The sequence below is a fragment of the Ovis aries genome, chromosome 9 (assembly GCF_016772045.2).
Source record: "Ovis aries strain OAR_USU_Benz2616 breed Rambouillet chromosome 9, ARS-UI_Ramb_v3.0, whole genome shotgun sequence".
Lineage (NCBI taxonomy): Eukaryota > Metazoa > Chordata > Mammalia > Artiodactyla > Bovidae > Ovis > Ovis aries.
The window spans coordinates 50,168,842-50,192,228 of NC_056062.1; the positions used below are offsets into that span (position 1 = coordinate 50,168,842).

Below are 23,387 nucleotides of genomic sequence, written 5' to 3' on the forward strand. Positions count from 1 at the left end.
TTTGTGACATGCCATGCTGCTGGCATGGTAACTGGTTGCATGAGAAAGCTACTCTAATTCCTTTAATTATGTATCTTCTGCCTGGCCACTCATCTTTATTCAGTAGGTTTAGATCAAAAAACACTGACTGTTGCTAAACATTTAAGAAAAGAATCTAAAAAGGAAAGAAAAGCATCTCCCACCACTGAGGCTATTCAAAAGAACATTTATTATAAGTTCTGAAGTCAGTTCCAGAAACATTTTTGAGCAACAATAGCCCTACTAAGTGAAGGATGATGTTCATTTGGATAGAAATGTCATAAACTTTAAAAAGCATTTATTTTATAAGCACATCTCATGCATTAACTCCCTACCCTAATTCCACCATTTCAATATTCCGTATATTATTTCAATACTCTTAACATGACTTCTTTCTCTGAAAGTAGCATTCATAGGATGTTTCTGGAATCTAAGCACCATGTTTGTTCTAATTTGAACTATAACCTGGGTCTAGAATCTCACTGTAAATTAGCCTGTAACCTTGGACTAACCTAACTAATCCTCATTAAAACAAAAATCAAAAAGGAATATATTGGCTGATTCAAATAGTGGCTATTGGAAAAGAAAGAAACATGCATTTTCAAAAACAGCTGATGAAATTATGAAAAAAAAAAAGGTCTTTAATGGTCTGAAGAAAATGTATTTTACAATTCAAAATTATACTTGAGATGGATGCACAGACTCTTGAAGTTTTCAAGGGCAGAAATGATACAGTATACACTAATTCAAAAGAAAAATACATTTGTAAATTTGCATCAAGATTTCATATGCCTAGTTAAAATTCTGATGTATTAAAAAAACAATCATAACACTGGACCTGGGCCAGTTGGTATGCATAGGTAGATTTAATCATAAGCTTTACTTCATATAAAGGGTTCAAATGGAAAAATTTTAGACAATTCTGGTTGAGTTAAAAAGTCATGAAATTTGAATTTTTCTTATCACAAGCTATCATCTTATGCATACTTCTGTAAATAATAAAACAACAGATGCTGTCACAAATAAAGGTCTTAGCATATATATATCTAGATAAATGTAACTTTTTTATTAAAAATGTAAGCATCTAGAAAGAGGGGAAAACTCCAAATACTGATACAGTTGTGTCCTAGATTAAGACCAGTTCTACCTCAAAGAAATTTAAAAATTTTCCAAATTAAAAAAAATGTGTGTGTGCAGGGGGAGGAAATGTGGAGAAAGGAAATGGCGTATTCTACAAGGCATTTTGAAACAGTCTTGTTTTCAGCTAAAGAAACATGTTGCAAGTAAAAAAAATTATGTATGTATCTAATTCAGGATAAATTAATAAATGAGCATAAATGAAAATTGAATTTTGGATTGACCTGGCATTGCATATTACTGGTAGGGAAATAGCATATAAATTTCCCTTTGTATCACAAAGTTAATGATGACCATACCTAAAATGGAATTTTCTTTATATAGCAGGCAATAGAAAACAAGGATTCTAAATTAATCTAGTTAACTTATTTAGTACTGATGTGTAATATTTAATGCCTAATCAAAAGCAACAAAAATGGAAATTTATAGACTGCAACTTAGAAAATGCAGCAAGTTTTTTTCTCATTTACAATTCTTCTGATCATCCGCAACGTTGCAATTTTAGATTTAAGCAACATCAACACACACAACCTTGTCTGTTCACTAAAAAATGTGGCCAATGTCACCCTATCAATGTGCGGTCTCCTAAATTCCTAGATGTGAAATTAAGACTCAGTCACTTGCTCAAGATCACATGGCTTATTAGCACAAGGCGTTAGACTTTTTAACTTAGTTTGGTGCTATGATCTACCAGAATCATTTAGACCAATAATTTGTTTAAATCAACAAACCACTGGGTATAATACTTAAAGAGTTTAATCTAATAGGAATACAAAATCTTAGCACAAATGACTAGCCTGGAATTAAACCAGATTAAAAATTGCAAATAAAACACCATATATAAAATTGATGGTATCTATTGATTTCCAGATCTTATATTTTACCAAAATTCGCTAAAACTAAATAGAGGCTCAACTTAGCACTGCTAAGTCTAAATATATCCCAGCTTTGTTAATTTGTACGAATTTTCCTCTACATAGGTAGGAATTATGAGGGTTAAACACTCTTCAATCTTTAACAGCAATTTTACAGTATTTCTCAGAATATCTGTACTATTTTGAAATAAATTCAGCAAAATGATTCAGAGCTAAGATGACAGCTCCATGCATAGCAAGATATCTCTAAATGTATTTCTATTTTAACATGAGCTAAATTTACTGCTTAAACTGTATCTCTCAATATTAACAGGTCTTCAAGAGGAGACTGTTATCTGCCAATAATAACTGTAAGAAAGATAAGCAATCTAAAAAGCATAAATAATCTAGACAATACAAAATGAAATACTAACTGAATAAAACAGAAGGATTTTGTGGTGCTATTCTCTGTGCAGAAAAAAATATCGGGGAGATTTGCACATAATTTGAAGAGTAAACTAATTACCAAGGTCAGAAAACCATTAAGGTTTCAATACTATAAAAAAATCATGTTAAATTTAACCAAATAAAAATTCCTACTACTCAGTCATGTGACAGATGTACTGAAGCAGTTTCATACATCCTCAGAAAAACAGAAAATTAAGGCTAAAAAGATCAAACACCAAGTGTTCATTAAACCTTTGTCAATAATCTTTATTAACATGCAAGTATCATTTGCCACAAGATACAGTTTTCCTAATCTTTCAGTTTTTTCAATATTTTAAACTTGAGGTTACTTCTGGATCTAACATACAAAATAACCTACTAAAGTGGGTCAAAGTTAAACTTTATTCTAGCTATTACCTTGACCTTTAAGATCATCACTTAGGTTTATAATTGGCATTATTCGTCACCAAGCAGCAGAATATAATTCTTGTACTTGATAATCTTCTATACTAAAATATGTACCAGTATGTCTTCAAAAGTTACTAAAATATATGCAATTAACATTTATATTTAATTGCTTTCAATAAGCTGGAAAGTACGTTAGGTCTTCTAAGTGGAAAAATTACTTTTCTAGATCTTGGTTGTTTATGGTCTTTGCAGGTTCTAGAAAAACTGGTCCATATTAAACCAGTCTCAAAGAAGCTGAGATTTTAATTTATAGACCCTGTAGTAACAGCTTTGTTTTGCTACTAAGATAAAGAGTATAGTAAATCCAACTCTAGTGCTTCTTTCCCCATGACTAAGCAGAGACACTCTTATAGTTCTTAAAAAAAATTTTTGTTGTCTTAGTATAGAAGCTGAAAGGCCTCTTTTTAAAGTTTGACTTCAGCAGGAGACCCAGACTATGACATCCTGTCTACTGGGAAATGCGTTAACAGAAGATGATAAACTGTATCAAAGTGCATTATAAGATCTGCACTGCATCTCTTCAGGTTTTAGTATTTTAAAGCATTTCAGCTGAGTGGAGGAAGACTAAAATAGTTCAGAGAAGTCTTGTTCTTATTTAAATAATGAGAAGTGTACCTACAAGGGACTCTGTAAGAACGAATATTGCAAAGGAAACTTTATAGTCAATGGAAGTACAGTACTTTGGATTGGCCGAAATGCACAATGTACATGAAACCAAATGCACGTGTAATTTACTTGTTGACCATGTGGCTAACGTCCCTGCTCCAAAAGCTGTACCTAGTATTCTTTCAAAACTGATTTTAAATAAAGTTCTTAAATTGTAGCAATAAACAAAAAGACAAGATACACTTAAAACAATACTGCAGTTTATCAAAAGACACATAAGAAATTTCAACTCTCATGTCTTTGATAGTTATAAAAATCAATATTTTGGCTAAGTTATAAACATGTTTATAATGCAATTATATGCAATTGCATAACTCTAGTAATGCTAATGACAGCTATAAGATCAGAACAGGTTTTTTTTTAAAAAAACACTAAAAACATAAAAATATGAAGCCCCGTTATTTACCTGTAGAACGTGTTCAATTTATGCCTAAATTTCAGCATTTACTGTATCATCACTTCTCTAATTAAAAAAAATCACATCCAAAGGATAAGGCAAAACCACCTACGAATTGGTATATTTCTTTATTTCTCAATTTGTGAAAATGTCCTTAATTTGTTGATATAGCAAACAAACTTCAACTCCGATCACTATGCAAAAGAACAGAAGATAATCTGCTTTGCAATGAACTTTAAAGTTCAACTGCACACAGGCAACATGCTATATATGAAAAAATTACTAACTGAACTACAGGTATTAAATACTGAAAAGAGTTAACAGTTTATTATAATTTATTTTATTTAACAATCTAGGAAGTTTGCAGCCATCAGCAGTTCCAGTGCAATTTCAGGTGCAATTGGGAATTCGGGAATCTCCGTGGAGCTGTTAGTGTAGCGAACCTTGTAGGTAAAATACATGCATACTTTCGATAGCACATGTGAAGGGATCTCTCTAAAATTGACTTCATTAGTTTCATTCTCAGCAAACTGACCTGGAAAAAAAAAGGAATTTGTGATATATGAGGTGAACTGTGTTTTCCTCCAAATTCTTATGTTCCTCCAAAATTCCTAACTCCCAATACTTCCAAATGGGACTATATCTGGAGACAAGCATTTAAGGCCCTGGACCAACTTCACTGGTATCCTTATCAGAACTTTTCATGTCATGTTTTGACTTGAGACTTCCACCTTGTTCATCCGCAAAGAGAATTTTGCCTCTTTGAAAATTCATAACTTTATCATCAAAGTGCTAATCCAATAAAACAAACCAAGAAACCTCCAGTCATTTGGAGAATGGAGTAAGAAACAGCAACCCACTCTAGTATTCTTGCCTGGAAAACACTATGGACAGGGCAGCCTGGCAGGCTACAGTCCGTAGGGTTGCAAAGAGTCAGAGATGACTGAGCATGCACATGTACACATACGGAGAAAGAGATAAAGTAAATTAAAATTCCCCAAAATAAAATATGGCAAGAAACTTAAACTCTGCAGACATTGCCAGATAGAATCTAAAACAGTACAACCTCTTCGGAAACCAGTACGACACTATCTTATAAAGTAAAATATATACTTATAGTCCAAAGAATCCACCTGCAATGCGGGAGACCTGGGTTCAACCCCTGGGTTGGGATGATCCCCTGGAGAAGGGAATGGCTACCCACTCCAGTATTCTTGCCTGGAGAATTCCATGGACAGAGGAGCCTGGCAAGCTACAGTCCATGGGGTCGCAAAGAGTCAGACACGACTGAGCAACTTTCACTTATCAGAACAGGAGGTTAGGTTGCAGACACATAGAGGTTAGACAACAACGTGAAGACAGGGAGAAGACAGCTGTCTATAAGGCAAGGAGGGAGGCCCCAGAAGAAACCAACCCTGCCAAATCTTTATTCCCATCCTTTGGAACTGGGGGAAACTAAATTTCTGTTTAAATCGTCCAATCACTGATATTTTGCTATGGCAGACTAATACAGTGCAGAAAAGGATAAACCCAACTTGCATCAAATGAAGTAGCTAGCTCTGATTTCTGAGCAGAAACATAAAAAAAACTTTATTAAGAGGATTTAGTCTAGGTCAAGAGTCCCCAACCTCCAGGAGCTGATTCCTGATGATCTGAGGGGGAACTGATGCAATAATAATAGAAATAAAGAGCATATTAAATGTAATGCACAAATCATACCCAAACCACTCCCCCACCCCAGACCCCAAGTTTGTGGAAAAATTGTCTTTCACAAAACTGGTCCCTGGTGACAAAGAGGTTGGGGACCACTAGTCTAGGGAATTGAGTATTTATGGATAATCAGGAGCTCTGTGCTATGTTGCCATGTAAATATAAACAGTAAGTGAAACACTAATTAAGAAAAATCTTTTCAAGGAAGTAAATCCACTGTTTTCCTCTTTAGTTTTTAAAAACATGATCATGTTAATGAGATCTCATAAGCCATTATATTTCTCTTTAATAACAGCTCATAAACTCTTTTTGGTGATCTCTAAAAATTTCTTTAGCTATACAAACTTAAGATAATTTAGCTTTTACTATTGGGATAAAATATTTTCTTGACCGTCTAGCATTAGCACTGTGCACTGAATAAAAAAAGACAGAAAAATGTACTTTCTGAGAAAAGAGTATTTTAAAGTTTTCTATTAATGTCTATTGGTTAGCGGTAGGCTGGGATGAGGAAAAAGGAGAGGAGTCAACAAATAATTCATAGCAATGAAGTTAGCTTTTGTTTCCCAATAACTACAACTCTCCTGCTTGAACATATGCATGAAATATTACCAACAGGCAGTTGTTAAGCCTTTGACACTAGATCAACATTAGTGCTTTTTTTGAGGTGAAATGCACATAACATAAAAGTCCCCATCTAAGATGTGTAATTCAGTGTACATTCACAGTGCTGAGCAGCCATCCACTCCTATCTGGTTCCAAAACATTTTTGTCGCCCCAGAGAAAACCTTGTACCCTCCCTTTAAGCAGGGCTTCCCAGGTGGCAGTAAATTCTCCAGCCAGTGTGTGAGTCCCAGGTTCAAGCCCTGGGTTGGGAAGATCCCCTGGTGTAGGAATGGCAACCCATTCCAGTATTCTTGCCTGAAAAACCCCATGGACAGAGAAGCCTGCTGGGCTATGATCTATGGGGTACAAAGAGTAGGACACGACTGAGCAAGTGAGCACACATGCATACACCCTTTAAGCAATTATTTCCCACCCCCCCCAACCCCCAGTCTCTGGAAAACACCGATTCACTTTCTGTCTCTATGAAATCATCTATACTGGATATTTCATACAAGTGGAATTATACAACTTTTGATCTTTCATGTCTGGCTTCTTTCACTTAGTATAATGTTTTGAAGGTGCATGTATCAGTATTACATTCCTTTTCACATAAACTAATGTTTACATGAAAGTTGGTTTTGAGTTAAAGGAGATCAGGCCTATAAAAGAAGCCAACATTCTCTAATCTTAAGTTTTAACTAAGATTTTGTTGGCATTCATGAATCTCCCCCTTCAAGTACATCCTAGTTCTGTCTAGTAGAAAAGTCTAAAGCAATTCAACTCAGGAGCAACGAGTGCTGCTAGCACCCAGAGAGGGGTCTCTAAGTACCATTTTTCACTTAAACAAAAAAAAAAACCAAAAAAACCCGAACCAACCAAAAACAAAAAAATCCGGGCTCTTTAGAAAAAGTTGTTTTCAGGATTGAGAAATAACATACAAAATGAACCTGAGAACTTTTGTTATTACAGAAAGCAGTAGATATCCAAGACTAATAAAGCCATGCCGTAAGGATGCAGAAGCCAACTTGATGTGCCCCCTCTGGCGTAAAAATGGAGCAAATGGAGCAATCTGAACATCAGCGAAAATGACTGCACAGGACTGAAAAATATCCAATATATATGTATACATGCAAACAAAACAAACATTCTTTACTATTGGAAGATGCTGGAGAACCAATTCGCTACTCTGAAAAATTACAAGGGAAAAAAAAATCAAGTGTTTATCCTCTGCCGCCCCTCCCACCCCCTGGACAGATTGTATTTCAGGGTAACCAAAGAGTTCTTTATTGGAGAATTCTAAGTAATAAATGCAGAAGCAACGACAGAATTAGAAAATCCCTGTGTTATAATTCTGAATGAAGTAAATTTCAGCAATAACCCCAGTGAATGCTGAAACTATTATATGAAAGACTGACTGGGGAACTGCTCATGGACCAATCAGCTTGATAACTCTGGAACCCACTAACCAGTCTTGGCATTGCTAAAAGACACAATACAACAGGAATACAAGAGTTCTACCTATAAAGTACTCTTGTTAGAGAGATGAACTGGATTTTAATCAAGGCTCCAGAGTTCTAATTGTGAGTTTTCAAGATGAAACATGACTTAAGTCTAATCTGGATGTTGACATTATACAAACAACCTTGTCTTTAGTAAGACAAGGAAAGAAAAAAAAAAGTTTGCAGGAGAACAATCATAGATTTCTGCAAGTGAAATGGCATTATGTCAGGAGTTTGCTTGAAATACTCTTAGAAAAAAGAATAGATGAAACGAGATTGGCAAAATACTGATAACTACCGAAGCTGGTTGATGGGTACAGGAAGGTATGTTATGCTATTTTCTCTACATCTGGGTTATGTTTTAAAATTTCCATAGTAAAAAATATAAAAAAGGGATCGCAAAGGATCCCAAATAGCCAAAACAATTTTGAAAAAAAAAAAAAAGTTAGGGGCCTAACACTTCCTAATTTCAAAACTTACTACAAAGCTGCAGAAATCAAAACAGCGCTATACCAGTATAATGATAGATACATATACCAACAGGAAAGAATTGAGAGTCCAGAAATAAACCTACACGCTTGCAGTCAACTGGTATCAACAAGGACGCCAAGACCATTCAGCGGAGTAAAGTATGGTCTTGTCAACAAATAGCACTGGGATGTCCACAAGCAAAAGAATGAAGCTGATTCACACTATATAAAATATTAACAATATCAAGGACCTAAATGTTAGAGCTTAAACTATAGAACTCATAAGAAAACATAAGGGTAAATCTTCATGACACTGAATTTGGCAATGGATTTTTAGACAGGACTCATAAATCACAAACAACAAGAGAGAAAATAAATTGGACTTCATCAAAATAAAAAAGGTTTAGTACATCAAAAGACACTATCAAAGGACTGTCCTGGTGGTCCAGTGGGTAAGACTCTGCCTTGCCAACTTGGATGAAAAGGAAGTTTGGGGGAGAATGTATACATGCAAATGTATGACTGAGTTCGTTTGCTGTTCACCTGAAACGATCACAACATTGTTTGTTAATTGGCTATACACCAATACAAATTTTAAGTTTAAAAGAAAGAGAAAAAAAAAAAAAAAAGAATCTGCCTTGCAATGCAGGGGATGAGGGTTCATTTCCTGATTGGGGAACTAAGATCTCACAGCCCAAGCGCCACAAAGACCGAGTCTACTAAGTCCACATGCCACAACTAGAGAGTCTGTGCTACCACAAAAGATCTCACATGACGCAATGAAGATTCCAGGTGCTGCAAAAAGATCCAATGCCGCAATCCTCTCAAAAAAAGATACTATCAAGAAAAAACACAGCCTACAGAATACAGAAAATATTTGCAAATTATGTATCTGGTAAGGGTCTAGTGTCCAGAATTTATGTGCTGTGTTTAGTTGCTCTGCTGCTGCTGCTGCTAAGTTGCTTCAGTCGTGTCCAACTCTGTGCGACCCCATAGATGACAGCCCACAAGGCTCCCCCGTCCCTGGGATTCTCCAGGCAAGAACGCTGGAGTGGGCTGCCATTTCCTTCTTCAATGCATGAAAGTGAAAAGTGAAAGTGAAGTCGCTCAGTTGTGTCCCACTCTTCGAAACCCCATGGACTGCAGCTTACCAGGCTCCTCCGCCCATGGGATTTTCCAGGCAAGAGTACTGGAGTGGGGTGCCATTGCCTTCTCCGTTTAGTTGCTCAGTCGTGTCCAACTCTTTGGGATCCCGCGGACTGTAGCCCACCAGGCTCCTCTGTCCGTGGGGCTTCTCCAGGCAGGAATACTGGAGTAGGTTGCCATGCCCTCCTCCAGGGGATCTTCCCAACCCAGGGATCGAACCCAGGTCTCCCGCACTGCAGCTGGATTCTTTACCAATTAAGCCACCAGGGAAGCCCAAGAATACTGGAGTGGGTAGCCTATCCCTTTTCCAGGGGATCTTCCTGACTCAGGAATCGAACTGAGGTCTCCTGCATTGCAGGCTGATCCTTTATTAGCTAAGCTACCAGGGAAGTCCCCCGAATTTATAGAGAACCCTTAACAACTCACAAATACAAGTCAATTAAAAAATGGGCAACAGAATTGAACAGATGTTTCTCAAAAGAAGATATACAAATGACCAAAAAGCACATAACGGTATGTTTGACATCGTTAGTCATTAGGGCATTGCTAATCCAAATGACAATCTAAAGCGATACCACTTCACACTCACTAAGATGGCTAGAATCAGAAAAATAGAAAATAATCAATGTCAGAGAGGATGTGGAGAAAGTAGAACCCTCATACACTGCTGGCAGGAATGTAAAATGGTTTAGCCACAGTGCAAACAGTTCAGCATTTCCTCTAAGAGTTAAGCATAGAATTATTGTATGCTGCAGAAATTCCAATCTTCAAGAAAAACTTTCTTGAGGTAACATGTTAAGAATAGATATTTGGGAGGCAGTAACTTATATAAACTTCACATGTAACCAGGAGCACAAATCACCATAGTCTTTCTGCGGTGAACTCACCACAGAAAACTAACATAGGGAAATGATCCTTCCTGTTACAAAATAATCAATCTGGACTTATTAAAACTGCAGTCAATAACTGAAAGCAGGAAACAGCAGATGCCATTTTGTCCCCCAATGCAACACAATGGAAGTGTTAGCTGCTCAATCATGCTCGACTCTTTGCGACCCCATGGACTGTAGCCTGCCAGACTCCTCTGTCCATGGAATTCTCTAGGCAAGAATACTGGAGTGGGTTGCCATTCCCTTCTCCAGGGGATCCTCCCCACCCAAGGATCGAACCTGGGTCTTCTGCAATGCAGGCAGATGCTTTACCATCTGAGCCACCAGGGGATGCAATATAACCATGCAATAATTAATGTTACAACAGTTACTGTTCTAACTTTTAATGTTAGAACTGTTCTCTCTTTTAATGTTATGGGCTATTTAATTCAACTTAAATCACATTCATCAAACACTGAAAATGAAGATACAATATATTAAGAGGAAATAAAGAAATGTACCTACCTGGGCCACTCAACATGGCTTTTATTGTTCCTGATGTTAGCGCATGTTCTCTCTTTACAATAAACTCATGACCATCTGAAGATATCAATTTGACATACATGGCATCAGGGCCCTCACAGCCACCATAGGTTTTCTCTTCTCCATCTAAAGTAAGTAAGTAGTAAAATGATTTCTGACTCACAGAATGGATTAAAAACAAACAGGTTTACCAAAGTGAGTATTTGAATAACTCAGACCTTGACCATTTCCCAAGATTTTAAAGCTTTTAACTTCTTGTATAACTAGTCTCTCAATATTCTGGCTGCACAGTTTGTGGGATCTCAGTCCCCCAACCAGGGACTGAACCTGGGCCACGGCAGCCAAAAGTGCTGAGCCCTAACCACTGGGCCACCAAGGAACTCCCAGGAATGTTTACTTCAGATGAAAATGTGCCTGTTATTTCAAGGGAATAGTAACCATTTGTGAACATAGCAGCACATTCAAATTTAAGACTAAAAGAAAACATTCAAATAGTAAAACTTTAAACCTGTCACTTGAAATACTCATTTTAAAAATAAAATGCAAACTGTGTTTTGGAATAGATGTTTGTATGCCGTGTGAGTGCAACTTCTGACAAGCCCATATTCTCAAAATTAGGGCTTTCTTTACTTAGCATTTTACTCTTGATGCATAAAAAAATGATCAAGACGTTTTACTGCTCAGTATAAATTATTGCATGAATACTTAAGTAATGAATATAGACAAGTATCATCTTTAAAACTTCAAAGCACAGGTGAGGTAGCTAGCAGCTACCTCCACTGCTGCCATGCTGTCTTTAGTCAGAGGAGTTTGTGCAATGTTATGTACTTTTATACTTCTATTTATAATTTTTTCTCACATACATAACTTTACAAGTTTGTATTCACAGAATTTTAATTTTTATGATTACCAATATTTGAAAGAAAACATCTTAAGGCTTATTCTAAAAACTCAGGAAGCCTTAGTGAGAAGTACAGAAGCTGAAGCACTGTTTAATTACAAACATACATTCACTCATTCATCTGTTAATACAAATTCCTAAAACTGAGATTAATAAATATCAAAATTACTTATGTTCTACCATTGCCAAAATTGTTTAATCTGAATCTAACTGGGAGGAACCATTCAGACAAATCTAAATTTAAATGTGCCAGGAAAGACTTCACTCCTCACCCAATCTCTAAAATAGGGAAGTTATTTAAAGGAGACAAAGAGATAAAATAAATACAGGAAGTAATCCTTGACTGGACCCTCGATTTAAAAAGAATAAACCCACTGTGAAGAACACTACTGAAGAAACTGAAATTTTGAGTATGGACTGAATCAGGAGATGCATGCTTAAGTATTTAGTATAGAGTTTTACGTGCTACATGCTCAGTTGTGGCCAACTCTGTGACCCCACTGACTGCAGCCCACTAGGCTCCTCTGTCCATGAAATTCTCCAGGCAAGGATACTACAGAGGGTTGTCATTTCCTACTTCAGAGGATCTTCCCAACCCAGGAATCGAACCAGAGTCTCCTGTAGCTCCTGCACTGGCAGGCAGATTCTTTACCACTAAACTACCTGGGAGGCTCCTTTAGTATTACATGTACAACTAAATAAATAATACAGGTAAAAAGGCTTATGTGTGTTTTTGCATGTATATGTGGGCATATAAACACACACACAGGAAAAGCAAATATGGGAAAACATTACTTGGTAAAGGACACAGTGTATTATTTCTACAATTTTTCATAGTAAAAAGCTGGGGGACTCAAAAATGTAAGTAACTTCTAAATCTTCGACTCTTCAAGCATACAGATTTTTAGCAGTTTTTGCCAACCTCTGAGGATAAAAATAATTATCAAGTATTTAAATTTATATGTTTAGTGGTTTTGTTGAAAACAAACCATTTTCAATGTCTGTTAGGAGAGTTTCTAATTTCTTAAGTAACAATTACTCACTAGCAATCACAAATTAAATCTGGCACAATAATGTTACTGGTCTGCCTTTCAGAAATATATAGTAAACATAGCTGTTGATATAAACAACTAATTTTCAATCCACTCTATTTTCTTATTTGCATTCACCGACTCTGAAGGTCTATCTTTGAGAAGAAAGCTTCAACTAATTGAGTGACAAAATTACTTTTATATAACTTACCCATTATGCTCTTATGAAATTCTACTTTGCGTCCACAGGAACTTTAGTAGTTTCCTGAAAATATAACAATGCTATATTGAGATCAATACCAGAATAACATGTTTTCGCCCATTATTATTTACTACATCCTTTAGTGTTACAAGTGCAAGGACTCAGTTTCTCTCAGCTAGGTAAGTTTCCCAGTCACCACAAGAGGGAAGAGTATCAAGTTTCTGAACATCTGAGAGAAGATCACCTGCAGGACAGGGAATTCTAAATACAGATTTGTCTCCTACCCTTTTAAGGTAACTATTCTGACAACAGTTTAAAAATACAGATGTTGTTCATTAGGAGCTGAACTGAACTTGAAAGAGACTCTTGGCTTTAATCATCTTTGTATATTATATCTGCTAGACACTGGTAGACACTAAAGCAAGTATTTGCTAAATGAATGACAACATGATCAACCCAAGGATGTGACTTTCATGAGAATAAAAAAGATAAGGCATGCCCTCTTCTTAGGTAAGTGTGCACAGCTATAATACATGTTCCATCCATTCTGCACAGAGGATACTAAAGTTTGGAGATTTAACAATGAAGGAAAAAAATTAATTTTTGAGAATCTTAAATTTTACAAAAGAAATGACTGCTAAAGGAAAAGAGCTCATATTTTCAGCAATTTGTATTTTAACAGCATTTCTTCAAAGGAGGATTTTATTTGTCCCAATATTATTTTTATGCCATTGCCAGGAAAACAACATATCCTAATTATCCTGTTCTCTAAGAAATTCCTGACCAATAAACCTATGTCAAGTTAAAGTGTTAGCTGTTCAGTTGTGTCTGATTCTTAGCAACCCCATGGACTGTAGCCTTCCAGGCTACTCTGTCCATGGAATTCTCCTGGCAAGAATATTGGAGTGGATAGCCATTCCCTTCTCCAGGGTATCTTCCCAATCCAGGGATCAAACCTGGGGCTCCTGCATTGCAAGCAGATTCTTTATCATCTGAGCCACCAGGGAAGCCCTAAACCTATGTAATCCCTCACCTTAAAAAATGATACCATTGATGTATAGCGAGGTTTAATGATTCGTTCCAGGTAGTGACAGAGTAGGAGTAAAAATTAAATGTTAGTCTAGAACCCTCTCCAAGAATGGAGGGAGATATTTAAAGGGCCATGTCTAAAGCAGGCAATATAACATTATTACCAAGTTGAGGGTCTAATGAGTATAAATACTGTATTAAATGCCTTGCATACATTATCTTATTTTATTTTATTTTACATATTTTACATACATTATTTTAAAATAATACTTCCACAGGAAAACTGTCATTGCCATTGTAGAGACTAGGAAACACTAAAAGGCTTCCACAGCTTAAGTGGCAACATGAGAATTTGAACCTAGATAGGTTTGCTTTAGAGCCCATATTCCCTTCCATTACTCCATAAAGCCATGGTAATAAAGTCTGGCTTCTGTTAAAACTTCTTTTCGACTACTGCTGAGAGGTGCCGATATAAATCCTTAGATAGTTATTAAAAATTTTAAACCAGTACTATGTCATTTTATGGTAATAATAGTAAGCAATTTAAAGAATTTTTCAGTCACTATTAGTTTCTTTTGTTCATACTGGTTTGTACTCGTCCTAAAAAACAAACACACACACACACACACACACAAAATAGGAAAAAATGCTAGAAAAGGTAGAATTTCAAGTGCTAACTTTTCTTTAAAAAATCTCCAGAGTAAAACCTTCAGGATGTTTATTTAACTAGCAGTAGCTAAGCAACCATGAAAAGTCACACCCTGGAAGCCTTCTGGGTAGCAACAGTTTTTCTACGGACTTCTTAATATAGTAAATAAATTCCATAATTTATACAAGGGTTAAAGGTTGAGTGGGAAAGGGAGCTCCCCATGACTAACAAAGAGTAAATCAACATCAACAAGAGTAGACTCTGATACCTAAGAAGTTAAAATAATTGAAATGATTAAATTTGGACTTAACCCACAGATAATCAATATAAATGTAAGTTTGGGGTTACAAAAGCTCAGTGTGAACATTTACTCTGTAACTGAGCAAGTTTTCAAAATAGGAATTAGGTAGGTAAAAGGAAGTGGTTGAACAGCGGGTTGAGAATAGTTCTAGGCAGAAGACATGAACAAAGGCTTGATGCCACTGTGCTTTTAGAGTGTCATATTTAAAATTACTCTTTGCATTTTTTTTTAATGTTTTGGTAAAAAACAGAAATTCTGGTGAGCCTAAGGCCTATACTGAAGTCAGTTTTCAGCCTAGCGCCACTGAACACCAAAAAGATCTTTTAACAGCCCATCCCTTATTTGAAATGTTACCTTTATCATACACTGAATTACTACATACACTATATTACTACTATATTACTATCATATACTATATTACACAGATTTCTAGATTGTATTCTGTTCCATCAATCTTGTTTATACCTGACCAATATCCCCACTGTTTTAATTACAACAGTGTGATAAACATGCTTTTGCTAAAGAGCTGGGCAAGTCCCCATTTGTGATTACACACTCAGAATGTGTTAGGTCTACTTTTGTCTACCTTCTTGCTAGGTCTCCTTTTAGTACTTTCCCATTATGAATGAGATCTGTTTTATACTATACTTCTGAAAGGCTATTGCTGGTGTTTTAAAGAAAACCTTTTAAATTCGGTAAGTTGATCTTGTATTCCATCATCTTCACCGAACTCTCTTACTAGTTCTAACAGTTTTTCAGCTGACTTGCTTGGATCAGCTAACTAGATGAGAGCAACAGCTGCAAATCTACAGCTCTGTAGATGTCTAAGCCATTACTCATAAGAATACAATAGCGATTAAAGAACCAAATGTTAAACACCCACTGAACTCTAGAAACATATCAGAAGGAAAAAATACAAATAGCTCACAGACCCCTATAAAAATGTTTGGTTCCAAAGGCAACATGAAAACTAAAACATTAAAACTTGCTAAGAACCATGATTTGAATGGGAGGGGAAATGGGTAATATAAACAAAAATAGTATAAACTTATGAAATATTCTGGGGTGGTGAAAAGGATTAAGTTAAATACATGTATGTAATAACATGGAAATACCACTAAGATAAAACTTAATTTTTTTAAAAGCAGATAAGAATGACAGGTAGAGTTTTATGTCATTTATGCAAAATAAATGATTTCTCACCTATTAAACTCATGTTTTCTGCAGGAAAATATATAAAAATGGCCCTGAATAGCCAGAACAATTCTGAGAAAGAAAACAGAGTCAGAGGTAACATGCTCCCTAATTTTAAACTACACTGCAAGCTGCTGTGCTGCTGTTTAATCACTCAGTGATAAATGGAGTCTTACCTGTATGATGCAGAAGGCATGCTACGCTATGCCTAGTTGCTCACTTGTGTCTGACTCTGTGACCCCATGGACTGGAGCCCATCAGGCTCTTCTGTCCATGGGCTTCCTCAGGCAAGAATACTGGAGTGGGCTGCCATTTCCTTCTCTATACTACATACAGTAATCCCAACAGTATATAAAAACAGTCTCATAGACTAATGGCAGAAAACAGAGCCCAGAAATGAGACCATAGTCACATGATCAATTCATCTATGTTAAAAGCAGCAAAAATATTCAATGAGAAAAAGACAGCCTCTTCAATAAATGATGTTGGGAAAACTGGGCAGCTTATATTCAAAAGAAACAAAACTGAACTTTCTGATACCATATACAAAAATAAACTCCAAAGTGTATTAAAAGACCTGAATCATAAAACTCCTAGAAAAAAACATAGGCAGTACATTCCTTGACACTGGTCTTAGCAGTATTTTGGGGGATATGTCTCCTCAGGCAAGGAAAACAAAGCAAAAGTAAACAAATGGGACTACATCTCATTAAAGAAAAAGCTTGTGCAAAACAAATGAAACTGTCAACATAATTAAAAGGCCACCTACTGAATGGGAGAAGTTTGCAAACAGTATGTCTGTTAAGGGGTTAATACCCCAAATACAGGGTTGGCCAAAGCTGAAGCTCCAATACTTGGGCCACCTGACGCAGAGTCAACTCCCTGGAAAAGACCCGGATGCTGGGAAAGGCTGGAGCAGGAGAAGAGGGTGACAGAGGATGAGATGATTGGATGGCATCATCAACTCAATGGACATGAGTTTGAGCAAATTCTGGGAGATAGTGAAGGACAGGGAAGCCTGATGTGCTGCAGTCCTTGAGGTCGAAAAGAGGAGGACTGAACAACAACAAAAAAGTTCGTTAACATCGTATGGAAAAACCAGAATGAACTTTTTGGCCAACCCAATATTTAAAGAATTCATACAACTCAAAATCAAAACCCCCCAACCAACCAAACTGAAAAATGGAAGAGAACCAGAATAGACATTTTCCCAATGAAGACACACAGATAACCAAAAAATACATGAAAAGATGCTCAACATCAAAAATCACCAGGGAAATGCAAATTGAAACCATAATAAGATACCATTTGAGACCTGTCAGAATGGCTATCAGAAGGCAATGGCACCCCACTCCAGTACTCTTGCCTGGAAAATCCCATGGATGGAGGAGCCTGGTGTGCTGTAGTCCATGGGGTTGCTGAGAGTTGGACACCACTCAGTGATTTCACTTTCACTTTTCACTTTCATGCATGGAGAAGGAAATGGAACCCACTCCAGTGTTCTTGCCTGGAGAATCCCAGGGATGGCGGAGCCTGGTGGGCTACCGTCTCTGGGGTCGCACAGAGTCGGACACAACTGAAGTGACTTAGCAGCAGCAGCAGCAGCAGAATGGCTATCATCATATTTGACAATGAATAAATAACAGGCACTGGCAAGGATGTGGAGAAAAGGGAACCCTTACACAGTGTTGGTAGGACTGTCAATTGTTGAGCCACTACGGAAAATAGCATGGAAGTTCCTCAAAAAATTAAAAATAGCACTACCATAGATCCAGAATTCCACTTCCGCAGATTTTTTCTAAAGTCAACAAAAATGCTAATTCAAAAAAAATGCATGCACCCCTGCATTCATTTTAGCATTATTTACAATAGTCAAGATATGGAAGCAATCTAAGTGCCCATCAACAGAGGATAAAGATGGGCCATACACAATACAAGATCACTCGTACAAAAGAGTATTACTCAGTCATGAGAAGAATGAGATCTTGCCATCTGCGACAACACGGATATCACGCTAAGTAAAATAAGTCAGAGAGTGAAAGACAAAAACTGCATGATCTCACTTACATGTGGAGTCTAAACACCAAAATGAGTGAACAAACGTAACAAAACAGAACCAGACTCACAGAACAAACCAGTGGTTGCCACACAGGAACTGGGTGGAGGAATGAGGCAAACAGACAAGAGAGATTAAGAGGTACAAAACTTGGCAGGGACATACGTATACCTATGGCTGATTCATGTCGATATTTGGCAGAAACCAACAAAATCCTGTAAAGCAATTATCCTTCAAAAAAAAAAAAAAAAAAAAAAAAGAGGTAACAAACTTCCAGTTAGGAGTCATGAAACGTGGATAAAACGTAAAGCATGGGGAATACAGTCAAATATTGTAACGTCTTTGTATAGTAACAGATGGCGCTAGACTTATCGGGGTGATCATTTCGTAGTGTACAGAAATACTGAATCACCCCTGGTGGCTCAGACAGTAAAGAATCCGCCTGCAACGTGGGAGACCTGGGTTTGATCCCTGGGTAGGGAAGATCTCCTGGAGGAGGGCATGGTAACCCACTCCAGGATTCTTGCCTGGAGGAGCCTGGTGGGCTACAGTCCATGGGGTCACAATCAGTTGGACACAACTAAGCGACTAAGCACAGCACATGCTGTACATCTGAAACTAATGTATTACTGTAGGTCAATGACACTTCAATTTTTTTTTTTAAAAGAGCACTGAAATACATGTCTGAAAGTACTAGTTATTTCTATTTAGAAAACTAGAATTTAAAATTGGTTTTTTAGAAAGAAACAAATATGTGGAACTAAGCTGCTTTTGAAGCAAACAATGGTCAGTCAGCCTGATTATTTGTTCTTAACAATAATATGTAATAATATGATTAATTTGAAAAATGAAGTAAATTACATTAACCAAAAATTATCTACTGTTATTATAGAGGCTCTGGCCATTAATACAAATTGACAGAAGTAACACAATTCTAGTTTGTAAAAAGACATTAGAATATTGTGCCTAGAATGTGCTTATAGTGTTGCTGAATTTATGTCTCAGGATGATATAAAATTCTCATTCTGGGACTTCCCTGGTGGTCCAGTGGTTAAGACTCTGAGCTTCCAATGCAGAAGACATGGGTTCAAGCCCTGGTCAAGGAACTAAGATCCCACAGGCCACCCAACACAGCTGAAACATTAAAAAAAATTTTTTTTTCTATCTTGAGACTCAGATAGGTTTAAGTAATAAGACTTCTGTTTCTTCATCTCCCAAATGAGGAAACTGGACTAAACTGTGTCTAAAGTCCCTTTCAGCTCTACTATTTTATGACTGAATCCATCTGAAATTCACCCTCCCTCTACAAGTGCCCATAATTCCCAATTTCTCATTTTTGTTAAACAGAGTGGCTCCCACACAGCACAGAACTCAAGAGCTCCAGAGTGCTGTGTGTTCCACTGAGGCTGTCCTGTCTGCCACACCCTGTAACCAACTTAACCTCCCTCTCAGGCAATGATGTCCAAACTCCTTTGTCTTAGTCTAAAACGCAAGAGAAAAGGGCTTCCCTGGTGGCTTAGTGGTAAAGAATCAGCCTGCCAATACTGGAGACACGGGTTCGATCCTTGGGTTGGGAAGATCCCCTGGAGAAGGGAATGGCAACCCACTCCAGTATTTTTGCCTGGGAAATCCCAAGGACAGAGGAGCCTGGCAGGGTACAGTCCATAGGGTCCCAAAGAGTGGGACACAACATAATGACTAAACAACAACAATTATACATTCTATGCACTATAATAACTGGCACCATAGACACCTCCCAGTCTTTATGCTCCTTAACTCCCTGCCCCTCCTCTGATGCAGCTAACCCACCTCAATCCCAATCCTGGGCAAACCCAACTCTCCACCCAGCTCAGGCCTCAAATAAAAAGCTGAACTGGTTAAAGAAAAGTCACAACCATTTTGACTGGTCTCTATTTTAAATCTATGGCGACACACTTTGAACAGGGACTTGGTATCACAGTGATCCCCTTAACTAACTAGTTAACTGGCTTTCCTACTCAGAAAATTTACAGCTTCTCTTAAACCTCCCAGACTCCCCTCCTCCCTACCCTAACAACTTCACTTATTTCACCAAGAAAACAGAACAAATCACTCCAAATGCCTTGTCTTTTCCACCTTCATCCTGCCTGCATACCATATACGCTGTCCATTTTCCTGTTTCAAAAGCTGCATTAAAAATCATCCTTCCTACCACAGTGATCCAAGAACTTTGCTCCACCCCTATTTCCATCAACACATCAAATGCTGTAACGTCATCAGGACCACCCATCACCCATAACCCACAAAAATCAGTCTTTTTAGACTACTAGTCCAATCAAAGTGCTCTTGTCAAATTTCAACTACTCAGTCACTAGGTCAATTTTTAATCCTCATCTTACTCTTTTATAGTTGACTCCAACCTCTTTTCTTCCATTAGCATTACAGATGCCACACCATCCTGGCCTTTCAGTTCCCATCACTGCTCCTCTGACTAGAGTGCTCCCTTCCCAGCCATCTGTCCTCTTCTGCATCAAAACTCTTGATGTCCTCTGGTCTATAGTTTTAAGTACCACCTATGAAACACGACTCCAGGATTATCTCTCGAGCCTGACTCCTGCTCTGAGCAACAGGAGGAGTATCCTACTGCCCACTACGGCACATATTCTGAACTGTATAAAATTATCAAATTTAGTACACTGTGTACAGAACTCCTACTTTGTTCCTTAGAAGCCAGTGCACCCTCCCCAGTCTTCCTCATTCCAGGAGATGGTGCTACTGTTCACACAGATGTTTGGGCAAAACAAGGTGATTCTTCCAGATTTTTTGTCCTGGGGTTAGTAAGACCCATTTGGCTCCAGCTCCAAATTATACTCCGAATCAGACCGCTTCTCACTTCCAACTCTACATCTCTAGTTCAAGCTACCACAGCTCAACTGAACTACTACAAGTTGCCTTAGGAGCTGGTTTCTCCACCTTCCTCCAACTCAGTTTGCTACTCAGCAGTTAGTCATCAAAAGCATTCCCCTACACAAAATCCTCTAATGGCTTCTCATTACAAACAGAACAAAGACAATAAAGTTCCATTTCATTTACTGCTTGCTAACCATTCTGTTCTCATCTCCCATCACTCTTCCTTATGCTCCAGCCACACTGACCTTCTAAGTATTGTAATGGGTCAAGTTCATTTCTCTTAAGGTCTATGCATTTGCAGTTACTGCTCTCTCAAAAACTCTTCCTTCAGATCTTCGTTATTTTGGTCTCCAGGCAAAACATTAAGTCTTCAGAGAAGTGGGCCTTCCTCGAGCACTTCTCTTTCAAAATTACACACTCCCACCCTAGTCACCCTAACTTAATCTAACTCTAAATCTAGTTATATTCTCTTTACACTTATCGCCATCTGAAACTATATTTGCTTACTTAATGTACAGTCTTTTCCCTCAAGCTCCAAGAGGGCAGGCTTCATATATAGTGCCTAACATACAGAAGATGAAGATGCTCAATAAATATTTGAGTGAATGGCAGTATAGTTTTCTTAACCACTAAAGCTTGAAATCACTGAAGAGATTTTTCTGATCTTATTTAATAATGGAACAGTAAACATTTAGGACGGGTTAGCTAAAATGCATTAACACACACCAGTGTAAATACAAAGACTTTTCAGGTTATTTTCTAATACTGAAAAATCTACAAAAAAAAAAAAAAAAATCCAAAAACCCACAATTTATAGGATACAAATACTACGTTAGAACTTGATATACAGAACTGACTCTAACTTCTGACTACAAACTATTGCCTAATCATATTACAGAATTACTATACTGAAATGAAACTAGCATCTTCCATTTGAAATAAATTTACGCTAGAGTCTGAGTGAACTCCGGCATTTGGTGATGGACAGGGAGGCCTGGCGTGCTGCGATTCATGGGGTCGCAAAGAGTCGGACACGACTGAGCGACTGAACTGAACTGAACTGAAACCTTGGAATGGTAGCTATTGGTTATTAGGTCGATTTCATACTTAAGGAAAAAAGGACAGTCATTTAAAAATTATGAGGCCAAAATCATCACTGGCAATAAGCACTTAATATCCACGATGACAGGGGCCATAGTTGTCTCTTTGCCATTTTATCTCCGAAATGAATGAATCAACGTGTGAACAGTGATGTTTCAACATCATGAATTATACCACAACTACAATGTAAACGAGATCGGAGAGGTCTCATTTTAGTCCACTAAACAAAACAGGAAAACTACCTGGCGATCAAAAAGCAAATTTGGCAGTTTGAAAATAAGGTTTTAAAACTCTAAAGGATTTCGGTTTTTTCTATACTGAAGGCGACGCAGAATAGAAATGCTCGGATTAATAACTCGAACTCCATAAACTATACTAAAGAGGTCCACAGGAGAAACTTAATGGCCACCGTACTTGACACTAGACGCCTCCATCAGATGAGACTGGGCGGCAGATGCTCGACAGACCCAAACCACCAAGTCGGGCAAAGATAACCCAACAAGTTGGCCCGAAAGTAAAGTTCTCGGGGTCCCGCTACAAGAAAGAGCGAGGGCCCTCCTCTGTGACTGGGGACCGACTCCAAGGAAAGGACGAACCTGAGTGCACCCGAAGAAAGCAAAAAAGGAAAAGCGACAGGGCTGCCATGCTCCTAACTCCACCCTCCTCGCGTTCAACCCCGAAGAGGCCCAGTCTCGCCAGCCACCGCCCCTCCTTCCTCCCTTTTCCAAGCCCACCGAGCGGCGCCAGGGAACGTCCCGCCACCCTCCTCTCCCCTCCCCCAAACCAGGAGCCGAAGCGGCAGGGGAAGGTTAAGCTTCCGTTCCTTCCCCGCCCAAATGGGAAGGGGTGGGAAGTGGGATGGCGAGAGAACCCAGTACGAGCCTCCCTCGTCCCCTACGCGGGCCCAGAGCTCCGTTCCCACCCCAGCCCGAGACTCACTCGTCAGCTCCGCAGCAACCGCAGGCACCGCACCCGGTCCCCGCGCACAGCTACAGCCCCTACACCACGGCCACCCCCCCCACCCCCAGCTGCCTGCCGCCGTGGGTTCCGGGGCAGCAAGAGGAATCACTTCCGCTGGGTCACAAATGCCTTCTACGCGCGGGAGATTAGTACCTGGTGAGGCGGAGACGCGCCGAGGCCGTTGCTTGCAGGCGTCTACAGGAAGTGCGCAGTGTCCCCTCCCTTCTTCCACGGGCCAGCCTACGAG

At 38.2% G+C, this 23,387-nt stretch overlaps 1 protein-coding gene across 5 annotated transcripts; it reads right to left on the reverse strand.

Annotated features, from left to right (window-relative positions):
• Window positions 1-189: 189 nt before the first annotated feature.
• On the reverse strand, window positions 190-23,348 carry ELOC (elongin C). Of its 5 annotated transcripts, none has more exons than XM_004011744.5 (4): window positions 23,294-23,348; window positions 12,971-13,024; window positions 10,810-10,953; window positions 190-4,522 (listed from the first exon to the last, which is right to left on the reverse strand). In XM_004011744.5, the coding sequence occupies exons 2-4, from the start codon at window positions 12,972-12,974 to the stop codon at window positions 4,332-4,334; spliced, it is 339 nt and encodes a 112-aa protein (XP_004011793.1). In that variant the 5' UTR covers window positions 12,975-13,024; window positions 23,294-23,348; the 3' UTR covers window positions 190-4,331. The 5 variants fall into 5 exon arrangements, with proteins under 5 accessions (XP_004011793.1, XP_004011792.1, XP_042110277.1 ...); XM_004011743.5 differs by having other exon boundaries at window positions 23,120-23,337; XM_042254343.2 differs by having other exon boundaries at window positions 23,103-23,337.
• Between the last annotated feature and the right edge of the window lie 39 nt (window positions 23,349-23,387).

Bases quoted from the DNA above. Each gene is read 5' to 3' on its own strand.
- ELOC (XM_004011744.5), bottom strand. The intron at 4,523-10,809 runs GTAGGTACATTT...TTTTTTTTCCAG, and splicing joins AGCCATGTTGAGTGGCCCAG to GTCAGTTTGCTGAGAATGAA.